We start from the raw sequence: 10616 nt of genomic DNA, 5'->3' as shown, positions 1-10616 counted from the left end.
TAGATGGACTCATTATCAGAATGGAAATGGCAGAGAAAGAATCAGTGAACAAGAAGATGGATAAATAGAAATTATCCGCTGTAAACCACACAAAGAAAAAAAAATGAAAAAAGCCTCTGGGACATGGGGAACAACAACAAAAGGTCTAACATTTGTGTCATCAGAATCCCAGAAGGAGGGAAGAAAGAGTGTAATGATGAAAAAAAGATTTGACAAATAATGATTGAAAATTTCCCAAGTTTGATGAAAGATATAAACTTAGAGATTTAAGAAGCTGAACAGATACCAAAGAGGATGGACTCAAAGAATCCACAGTCACATACATTCTAATCAAACTACCAAAAGCAAAAGACAATATATCTTGAAAGCAGTCAGAGAAAAATCACTCGCTATTTATAGGGGAACAATGATTTGAATGACTACAGATTTCTCACGAGAAACCATGGAAGCCATGGGCAATGGTACAGTATTTTTAAAGCACACACACACACACAAAAAGTCAACCTAGAATTCTAAATCCAGTGAAAATATCCTTTAGGAATGAAAATATCCTTCATAGGCCAATGACGTTTCTGGAAACTTGTGAGCAGAATAAAGGATTCCCACAATCAGGGGAGGCAGTCCAGCCACCTGGCAGGGGCCCCTGTTGTCTTTGATGATAACTGCTTATTAGGAAAGTTCCAATGGCATCCAGGCCCTACAGAGTGCTGCTGAGAGCCAGTGAGAACAAAATGGCAGCTATGGTGCCCAGACTCACCCAGAAGGTATCAAGACTGTAGACACTGGGCCTGAACCTGGGGGTGGGCACAGCAGCTAGAATATTGTTATTTCCACCAGCAGAGGTGGTATATTCAGCGAGCTTCACGGCCTTAGTGAGAAGGAGTCACGGAGGGCAAAATGATGGACGCTATGTGTGGCCACATAGGTAACCAGCCTCAGTGATTCTCAGAATCATCCAGGGAGAATAAGCGGAGGGTTTCCTTGGTGAATGTGGGTAAAGAACTAGTTTTGCAGCTTTTCTTATGACTCTGTCTCTCTGTAGACTGGCATTGCCTGGAAAACATGAGCTACAGTTGTTGTAAGGGTGATCTACCAATAGTACAGGGAATTTAGAGAAAAGGAAGGAAAAGCACCTGTGATCCTCTGATCCTAACATGACTATCTTCATTTTCACATAATCCCATTCAAAAGTAAACAAACTTAGTGTAATCACAGTACATGCTCACTTTACATGGATCGTAGCCATTTTCCATGTTCTTACACTACACTTATACTCATTAAATAACCGCTTAATAGTCTAACAATGGGATGTCCATTCATCTCTTTAACATTCCCCTTCCTGTGGAACACTTAGATTGTTTTCACTTCTTCGATATTCTGAGTAAATGCAACAAAGACCATCAATACTCTTCTTTTCCCGTCTTTCCCTTCTTCTTTCTGGGTTTTAATTGCAAAGAAACATGTATGTGGGGGGTTGGGTGAGGTATATTTTAAAGTATACTGTCACCCTCCACGGATGTCAGCCATTTGTGTGCGTGTGGTCTGTTTTCCCATTTCTCACTCTTACGCCTGTCTCTGAGCCTGCCTTACCGCTCTGGTTTTAAAAGGAAATGTTCCAACGAAACTTCTTCTAAAACCAATCTACAACCTGAGTAGCAGAGATCCAGAGATATTTTTCCCTTACTAATTGATTAATTAATTAACAAATATTTCCTGAGTATCTACTATGTGCCAAACACTGTGTTGGGTATTGGGAACACAGCAATAACCAAAAATCTCTGCCTGAACAGAGCTGACATCCTCATGGGTGAGACAGAACCTATAAATCAATAGCTAAATAATGCAATGCCAAGTAATGATAAGCCTGAGGAGAAAAGTAAAGCCAGGAAAAGAATAGAGAACAATGGAGGAGCTTCTTAAGAGAAGGTAGTCGGGACAGGCTCTGAGCTGGTAATGTTGGAGCTAAACGAGCTGAGAGGTCCAGACATGCTTTTTGGAGGAAGAGAGAGCCAGGCAGAGCGAGCAGCAGGTGCAAAGGCCCTGAGGGAGGAGTGACTTCCGCATTTTCAAGGACTAGCAAGGAAGGCAGTGAGGCTGGAGTGTAATGGGGAGTGAGCAGTTGGTGGTAAGAGACGAGGTCAGAGAGGTGGGAGGGACGAGGAGGCTGTCTGCAGGGAGGTCTGTCCAGTGAGAGCGGTGGGTGTGGTGGGGAACCTGGGGCAGGCATTCCCTCACCTAGGTCTCCTTGATCCTGGTTCTCTGGATCAACTCAGAGCAGGAAGCAGATTCCAACAGAACGGTTTCATAAATCATTTCAGAACCCAGAGACCAGGAGAAATTAGCCAGGTAACATTTTTTTTCTCTTTTGGCTTAGCTTCTGAATTATTTCTCTTTAGGACTAGCAATAATTTGAAGATGCTGGGAAAAAAATTCATCAGCGTCCCTAGAAATCTATTTAAGGGGACAAGATTCTTTCCTTTGGCTCTTCAAACCTGAGACAAGAAAAAAGGATGGTGGTTTTGTTTGTTAAAAAGAATGGACATGGTAAGGGGGATCAACTATACGGTGATGGAAGGAGAACTGACTCTGGGTGGTGAACACACAATGGGATTTATAGATGATGTAATACAGAATTGTACACCTGAAATCTATGTAATTTCACTAACAATTGTCACCCCAATAAATTTTAAAAAATAAATAAATAAAAGGTTAAAAAAAAAAAAAAAAAAGAATGGACATGGAATATCTTTCTCCCATCTTCCCTTTCTTTTTACCTGTGATGGGCTGAACCTGAGAAAAAAGATGCCATTTGGGTTCCTAAGTTGGGGTGCATTGTGTAAAGATTTCCCTACGTTCCAGGACAGACGTGTCATGGTCAGGTTTGGGTAACGCTAACCTTGGGGAAGTGAATCTGTCTGCTCTCTGGCTGCTGGCCGTGTTGAGATGAGGAGTTACAGGTCAGGGCGGGCCAGGCCTCTTAAGCAAGAGGTCCAGAGGTATCAGCAAATACAGGGACCACCAGACAAGTTCTTTGTGTCTCAGCCTGGCAAGGAGTTAATTCCAGAGAGGGCTGCAGGTTCTATCACTCATTTATTGTGTGGCCTTGGGCAAGTTCATTACCTATAAAATGGGAGGGGGGTAGGGTAAGGGTGTGTGTTGGGCTAGAATGCTAGCTGTTGCCCCTTTCAACTTGCAAATTCCAGTGGATCAACAAAAAAGGAACCTGTAGAGCAGCCTTAATTAGCAGAGCTGAGGGTGCAAACAGCCAGAACAGCTGCAGGAGGACATAGCCTAGGGAGGAGGAGGGAGGAAGGGGAATCATGGCTTGCGGATTATGTGTGAGTTCCCCCCCACACACACACACACACACACTCACACGGCCTTAAGAGGAGCCTGAGGACCAGCCGGCTCTTCTGTGCGACTTGCTCAGCTTATCTGCTTGCTGAGGATGGGCTGAGGCAGAGCTAGGTTACATGTCCTGGTTCCTGGGCCCCTGTGTCAGCAAGGGGCATAGAGATAAGAGGGGGACATGGCAATGACAAGGGGACCGGCCTGAATTCAGTGGTGGCACTGAAAGAGTTTGGAGAAGAGGTCCTTTGGCTCCCCCCACTCCTGCCCAGCAAGCTCCATAAAATCCCCTCAAAGCCACCACAAATTGCCACACACACTAATGTGGCTCCATCCCCAGCTGCCTCTCTGGGTTTCACCCAGACAAAGCAAGGCAGGTTCTCTTTTTGCAGTGGCACCCAGCTGGGGCCCAGGGCCCAGGATGGCCAGGGCCGGGCCATGGAGCTGACACAGAAGGCCCTTCTGCTGGCCACCTTGCCTGCAGCAGGAAGTCAGTTCTGTGACCGACCCTCTCATTTCTCAAGCCCTGTCTGGAACCATCTACAACAGAGATTCCTTCTTCGCACTTTCTGAGGACGAACGGAGCCCTTTGCCCTCGAGAGACATGGGACGAGGACACAGAATGAAATCACTTTAATAGCATAGCAACACTTTGGGACCAGGAGTCACGGATGAGGGAAACATTTTGTCTTCCACTTGTGCAATTCTGCTGAGGTTCGTGGCTGCGCTAGAAAAATCTTACAGATTTTTCACATTGAGAACTTAATAAATAGACACTTAAAATGTCAGACTTCAGAGACAACGAATTATGAATGTGATTGTTTTGTTATTCGGCCTCCTCTGAGTCAGGAGGGTTGCGGCCTTAGGAGGGGTATTCATAGTCATCCACGCTGCGACGACCAAAGTCCATCCAGCCCATGTAGTCCCGGTCGCTTATCCTGTGGCTGGGGTCCAGATTGTGCAGGTTCTTAACCATGGACAGTCGGCCAGAGGGAGCTGCAAGGGGCAGGGAGGAAGGAAACAAGGCCGTTATATCCGGAGCATCATGAGTTCAATTTGCAAAGAAGAACAATGGGAAAAGCCAGACAATGTGGAACGTGTACCTTCTTAAAGGTGTCAATGAGCTTTCAGGAGAGTGAGATTGCTGGACCTACAAGAGGAGAAGGACCCACGTCTGTGTAGCTGGAGAGACGGCAACATTTGCTAGTCGTGGGTGTGGTTCGAGATCTATAAGGATTAGGTGGGTTCTTTGACTCCACCCTTTCACAGCTGGGACCTGCCTGGGTTTTTCCTCCTTCTAGGGGTGTTTCTCCTTATGTAGCTGGCCTGCCGAAGACGCCAACCAAGGATTTCTCTAGTATTTACCCATTTCTAAAGTTTACCCCTTACTACGCCTGAGCATACCTGACTCTGCTTAAGGTAATGCAATGACAATATTTTGATGTTGAAATGGTTCAGAAAATGCAATCAAGTCTTAATGCTAGATACATACTGTTTAAAAATTATGAATTTGAACTTGACCTTCTTTTTTAAAAATGATATTGAGAAAAAGCATACTATGAGATCTATCCAAAGGAGGGTGGGCAGAGAGGTAATAAAGAGGTAATTTAATTCAGCCATTTGGCCCCAAATGCAATAACTGAACGTGAAATGGGCCCTTTGGGATGGAGGGAAGTCCTTAGGAACAGGATGAGTCTCGTGTATAATTCACAGTGACCAGGCAGCGACATGAGAAGATGGGGGTTTCGGGAGGCATCCTAGCCCACAGATCAGTCAGTGACCTCCTGGCTAGGAAATCAGTAGAAGGCCTTTTCTTGTGCAAACTAAAGGGCAAGAAAGGTCCCTCAGGGACCTCGATGGCTTCAAGAATAGAGGGGTGGAGGGCCACTCCGTGGTTCCTATTGTATTGGGGGCCACTGTGTCCCCACTGTTCGTGATGCTGGCATGAGGCTGTCCTTGCCAACTCTTGACCACAGGCTGCCCAGAGTCAGACTATGGCTTATTTATTGGCAAATAACACTGCAGGAGCCGTTACTCTCTTACATAATCAAATGCAGCTAGCTAAATTAAAAGCCAGAAACAACAATACAGAATGATGTCCCCTCCCACAAGCCTTCTCTCAGCCTTGGAACTAAGAGTCAACCCAGCACATTCCAGCCCTTTTGCAGAAATAGCCAACCTGTGCAGAAGGAAAACAGCCTCTGATCTTTAATTGTTCAACCCCTTTCAGGTGAAATATTAGTCTTCACATTCAGCAAAACTTGCTGACTCTGTTATCTGTACACAGTCGCATGGAAATATGATCCATCCTCCTGCCGCTGATGATGAATTCCCACTCCGAGGGTGAGTGCAACCCACTGTTCCAGCTAATGGAAGCACAGTGGTAGCTTGGATGCAAGTAAGCAGCCTGGGTTGTTGGTGGGGGCACCTTGTTTAGCCACACAAGTTGTGTTTGTTACACACTCAGTTTCCCTATTCCACATGCAGTCCTTGCTCACTCACTTCCCCTCACAGAGTAAGGACTTACAACTGATGTACAAAATTGAATTGAAGAGCCTGGTTCCTTTACACTTCAACACCCAGAATGGACAGTAGAGCTGGGAAGCTGAATGGTGTCCAGACCCTGTGGGGAGGGCAGGACTTGGACAGACTGAGCCCTACATGTGCAACCTCATATTGGTTACTCACACTTCTAGAAGCCCAGCTTCCACACTGACAGACTAGAATAATAGGACTGACTGTGCAGGGCTGTCGTGAGGATGAAGAGAGACAATATAGGCAGATGTAGCACCAGGGCTTTGCTGGGCACGGGGGCAAGCGTACACTAGATCTTCCCACCCTCCAGTGCAATTGCTTCTTCTCAGGTCATTGCAAGCTCTACAGACAATTCCTAATGACAAAGTCTTGAGCACCCTCCAAAGCGTGCATTATCTCATTTAGACTCTCTAAGCATAATATATACTGTAACTGAGTAAACATCTGATATGATCCCAAAGTATGTCAGATAGTAAAAGAAACTCTATAGTAGTTATGTGTGTGTTTTTTATTCCCAGTTCACATTTGTCAAATAGAAGAGTCTGATTGTTTTTCTAGCTAGCCCTGACCCTGGCTGTTGGCAGCCTAAACCCCAAGGGACTGCTGCTTCCACCGGGTTTGTTTGGCACCACAGGTTGGAGACGAAGGGAAAGGGGCTGAGAAGAGGCACTAGGAAGAACCTTCCAGTTAAGATTTGTGGTATAAAGCCACTGACAAGTGTCAGCTCTGGGGAAATAGTTTGATGACTGACTTCCTTCCCGGAACTATTTCCCATGGATCTTTCCTGAAGGTGGGGAAGGGGTTCCAGATTATGGCTCAATGAAAAGCCTAGGATATTTCAGGCTGACCTGGCTGAAATTCATCTCACATCCAAGGACAGATATTTAAATTACTTAACAGGCAAGCAGTAGAAACCCCAAAAGTTTTCAGACTTTCTCTGTCATGGGATTAGTACGTCCACCTTTTTCAAATTAATTAGCAAGAAAGTAAAACAGAAGATGGTAGTTGGGACAATTTCCCAAAGAGAAGAAGAAATATAATAAATCAGCTTCTGTTCTTTCCTTCTGAGATTCCCTGCTCAAAAAGGTCCTGGTCTCACCTTCCCAAGAAACCATAGGAGGTTCTGGGGAGGCAAGCCCTCCATTTTCTCCCCATCTAGTCAAGCCAGGAGTTAAGGTTAAAACCCACGCCCAGGCACACCAGTAGGGTAAGTGAGCTTCATGGGACATCTCTCTCAGCAGTGTTTGCTGTGGTTTTATTGTCCAGCCGTGTTGGTGAAGTTTAGCACACTGCCCCACAGAACAGTGAGTTCACCATCAGTGTTACTGGATAAAGTTGATAGGAAAAAACTACCCCAGTCCCAGTCATGACTCCTGAAGACCCTAGAGATGGATGAGCCTCCCTCTGAAACACGCAGAGCTGGGAAGGGCAGAGTGAAACTCTAGCCTCCTCCCCTCTTTACAGATGAGACAGTGAGACCCAAGAAAGAGACAGGGCTGTCTGTAGGCCACTCAAGCTAGTGAGCTGCTGGGTCACCTCATTCCTGGAAAAAGACTACAATGCTGAGTAAATTGGCTTGTTCAGCTCCTGTTGCAATTGAGAACAGCTCGCCAACAGTGAAATCACACACACTCGTCTCTTGTTGGATAATTATGTTAGGTCACTGCCAAAAACTCAAAACTGCTACTTGTTTCTTTCTTCCTATTACTTACTTTGGTGAAAACCAGCATATTGTCACTTCTTTTTAAACTGCTGTAGTCAGATCTCAAGCGTTCTCAACATTGATCACTTCCTGCTAGAGGGTTTCCAAGTGTCAGTATCTGGGTGGCTCCTGGTTCCTTTGCATTTATAGTAGAGGGTATTTAGTGGATCTGTGAAACCTTTTTGAGTCAGTAATTTTTCAGGGATTATCTTGTAATGTTTTCATAACACGGTGTTGAACTTTAATAGCATCGCCGTGCCAAAAACTGGTTGAAAGAAAGCTTTGGAAAAAGGCTTCCCTTACTAGTAAGGGAAACTCGCTCTCAGTTTGCTACAAAAGATGCCCAGGAAATGGCACTGTCCTGCGCAGTGTAACTCAAGAAAGTGAAAAACCTTTCAGCTTAAAGTGTCGCCTGTGTTTCCTACCGAGGGTTTACCCACCTCCATCAGCCAGACGCTAGAGAAGAGGGTCAGGATTGGGAGCCCCGCGCAAGGGCAGAAGTGAGGGATGGGGAGGTGGCATCGGTACCTTTCCGGGCATGCTGGATGTATCTGGTCAGCAGCGCGCCCAGGTACGCTCGGGGCTCGCCGTCCATCCTCTGCGCTGCCCTCAGCTGCCTCCGGGGCGCCTCCTCCTCCCGCTGCGCCCCAGGACCCTCGAGGTCCGCCGGAGGCACCGGCTGCGCCAGGGCGCCCGCCGCCAGTACCGCCATCAGCACGCACAGGCGCACGCCGCTGTTCATGGCTGCGGAGAGCAAAGGGGAGTGACTGTGAACCAAAAGGTGGGCCATCCGCATGCTCTCGCGTAGGGTCAGGGTGGCGGGCATACCGAGAAGGGGGCTCAGTCCAAACCAACGGCGCCCCAGACCTGCCAGGCGAGTGCAAGCACCAGGGCTTGCCAAGTGCAGAAGGGAGCCCAGTGGGCACAGCGAGCCCGCGCGCGTCCGGGAGCACCCCGCTTGTTTTTTGGGCACCACACCCGGTAGCTGGGGGCGGACAGAGACCCTGTCTTCTACCCTGTTTAGCAAAAGGAAAATCTTCTGTTTTACGTTAGTTTAAGGAAATATTTATAGAGCATCTCTCTTCTGCTAACTGGCAAAGCAAGAGATTAAAAACAGTGTAGAAATCTCCGAAGGGGAAGACTTCGTGGGAGAAATGAGACCCTTCAAGAACAGTCGCACCTTCCCAGATAGCTAAGAAGCTTTCAATAAGAAAGCAAGTGGTGAAAAAAAGAGAAGCACAGTTGAAATATGGGAACAATAAATAAAAACCACTTATTTTCTTCAAGCTGTGCACGGGAACTGGCAATAAACCACTACGCAAAGCACAGGCAGGGTTGTAAAAAAATCAGAAATATGGTCTCGGTTCTCGGTGGTTGACAAAGCTCCACTGCATTTTAGATCCGCGAGCAGATAAAATACCGATCCCCAAAGAATGGTTCTGCGATGTTTAGAAAATGAACTTAAATCTTAAAACCTCTTGGTAGTTTATTTGAAAAGTACACGGCACCTCTGTGGAACATCTATCCAATACCAGTGTGGGCGCTCATCCCAGCAAACAGACGTCCCAGCATCGCACGCATGAAAACAAAGCTGCTCAACCCACCCAGCGCTCACCGGTGTTTCTGACTTCAGGAGCTGTCTTTCGAGTTGTCGGAAAGAAGACACAGAGACACAGAAAAATAAGATGGAAGGGGCACAAAACTGAAGACAGCTTTCTTCCAGGACGCCTGGATTCCCCGCGAGAGAGCGAGGGAACTTACCTTCGGAGTAGGACGCCGCTGGCTTCGCAGTTCTGCGGGAGCTGCGGAGGAAACGAGCCAAGTTCAGGGCGGCGAGCAGGAGGCTGCCTCTTAAATAGCCCCGCCCGGCGCTGCCAGCCACTCACCCGTCTGCCCAGCGCTGACGCAGACCCGCAGCGACACGTGCTCAGAGGGGGCCGCTGGGGCGACAACCGATTGAAGTGCTGGGAAGTAGGGGCCGTGGCTCAGAGCAGCTGGGATAGCCCCTCCCAGGCGGTGTCCGCTGTTCAGCCCCCTCTCTGTCCCAGCTGCTTCCTCCCCCGGCTCTGTCCTGCTCCCTCTCCCCTGCCCATTCCAGCGCGGAGCTCTCCAGGGTGGGAAACCTAGGAATCTCCGGGATGGAGTAGCTACCCGCGCGTTTGGTTCGCTTTGGGGACTCAAGGGGCCGGAAAGGAAGCTCGCGGGTGCTAGTCAGGGCTGGGTGTCTGCAAAGTGTAATTCTGAGAGTGAGGAGATGTCGGCCCCTCTCTGAGCATCCCAAGCAGCTGTTGGTCTTTGGACCAGTGAGTGGGCTCCTTGGGGGAGGGAGGCGCGGTCTTCACTTTCTTCTCAGCCCCAGGAAAAGCCATCGAAGGTCTCCAGGATTCAGAGGGCAAGTGTTCCTGGGTTAGTGAGAGGGCTGCGGCCACAGCTGGCTGTGGGCATCCTAGGATTCTGTTCACGCAGCTGTAAAAGGAGGGTGACACCATCGGCTTTTGCTTCGAGTTTACTTCCTGCCCGCGGCGCCCGCGGCTCCTTGTCGCCAAGTGGCGCCAGCGAGTGTCCCAAGAACCTCCCTCTCCCTGTTCCCCGCTGGCATCTGCATCCACCCTTCCCACCTCTCCCGAGTACCCGAGAACTCCTACCCGGCCCGGTCCCGCCAGCACTCGGGCTGCTGGGCTTTGAGACAGGAACTTGCCCTTCGTCACTCACCCACCGGAGCCGGCAGGGACGCCGCCGAGGCTGCTGTGCGCCTTTCCCTGCGCTGTCGCGCCCCTGGCTCCGGAGAGGGGCGACCCTGAGCCAGTGCGCCGAGGGGACCTATACCCATCTCTGCCCTGAAGCGGTTGGAGCCAGCGCTACTCACCCCCCATCGCATCCCCCTTCCCATCCCGGGGCCCAGCTCCTCATAGAGAAAGGTTTGAAGTGCTTCGGAATCTGTACTCAGCTGTAGGGTCCCGGGATGGAGGAACAGTGGAGACGCTTGCATGGGTGTCCTGGTGGGGTGGGGGGTGGGGGGGAGCTTGATTGG

The 10616-nt window shown here is 48.7% G+C and overlaps 1 protein-coding gene across 3 annotated transcripts; it reads right to left on the bottom strand.

Moving 5' to 3' along the window:
• Positions 1 to 3966: 3966 nt before the first annotated feature.
• Positions 3967 to 10356, bottom strand: CCK (cholecystokinin). Of its 3 annotated transcripts, XM_074312566.1 has the most exons (5): positions 10298 to 10356; positions 9472 to 10051; positions 9347 to 9387; positions 8114 to 8329; positions 3967 to 4344 (listed from the first exon to the last, which is right to left on the bottom strand). In XM_074312566.1, exons 4-5 carry the CDS (start codon positions 8325 to 8327, stop codon positions 4211 to 4213), a joined length of 348 nt encoding a protein of 115 aa, XP_074168667.1. In that variant the 5' UTR covers positions 8328 to 8329; positions 9347 to 9387; positions 9472 to 10051; positions 10298 to 10356; the 3' UTR covers positions 3967 to 4210. The 3 variants fall into 3 exon arrangements, with proteins under 3 accessions (XP_074168667.1, XP_019583104.1, XP_019583105.1); XM_019727545.2 differs by lacking the exon at positions 10298 to 10356 and having other exon boundaries at positions 9347 to 9484; XM_019727546.2 differs by lacking the exons at positions 9347 to 9387; positions 9472 to 10051; positions 10298 to 10356 and adding an exon at positions 9201 to 9333.
• Between the last annotated feature and the right edge of the window lie 260 nt (positions 10357 to 10616).

The sequence above is a fragment of the Rhinolophus sinicus genome, linkage group LG10, assembly GCF_036562045.2.
Source record: "Rhinolophus sinicus isolate RSC01 linkage group LG10, ASM3656204v1, whole genome shotgun sequence".
In the NCBI taxonomy this organism is placed as follows: Eukaryota; Metazoa; Chordata; class Mammalia; order Chiroptera; family Rhinolophidae; genus Rhinolophus; species Rhinolophus sinicus.
Note: the sequence above shows the minus strand (reverse complement) of the source record. Positions and strands in the feature narration are given on the sequence as shown.

Coding starts and splice junctions, on each gene's coding strand:
- CCK (XM_074312566.1), bottom strand. CDS start 8,327: ATGAACAGCGGCGTGCGCCTGTGCGTGCTGATGGCGGTACTGGCGGCG. Junction 4,345..8,113: donor CATCCAGCATGCCCGGAAAG/GTACCGATGCCA, acceptor TGCCCCTTGCAG/CTCCCTCTGGCCGACTGTCC.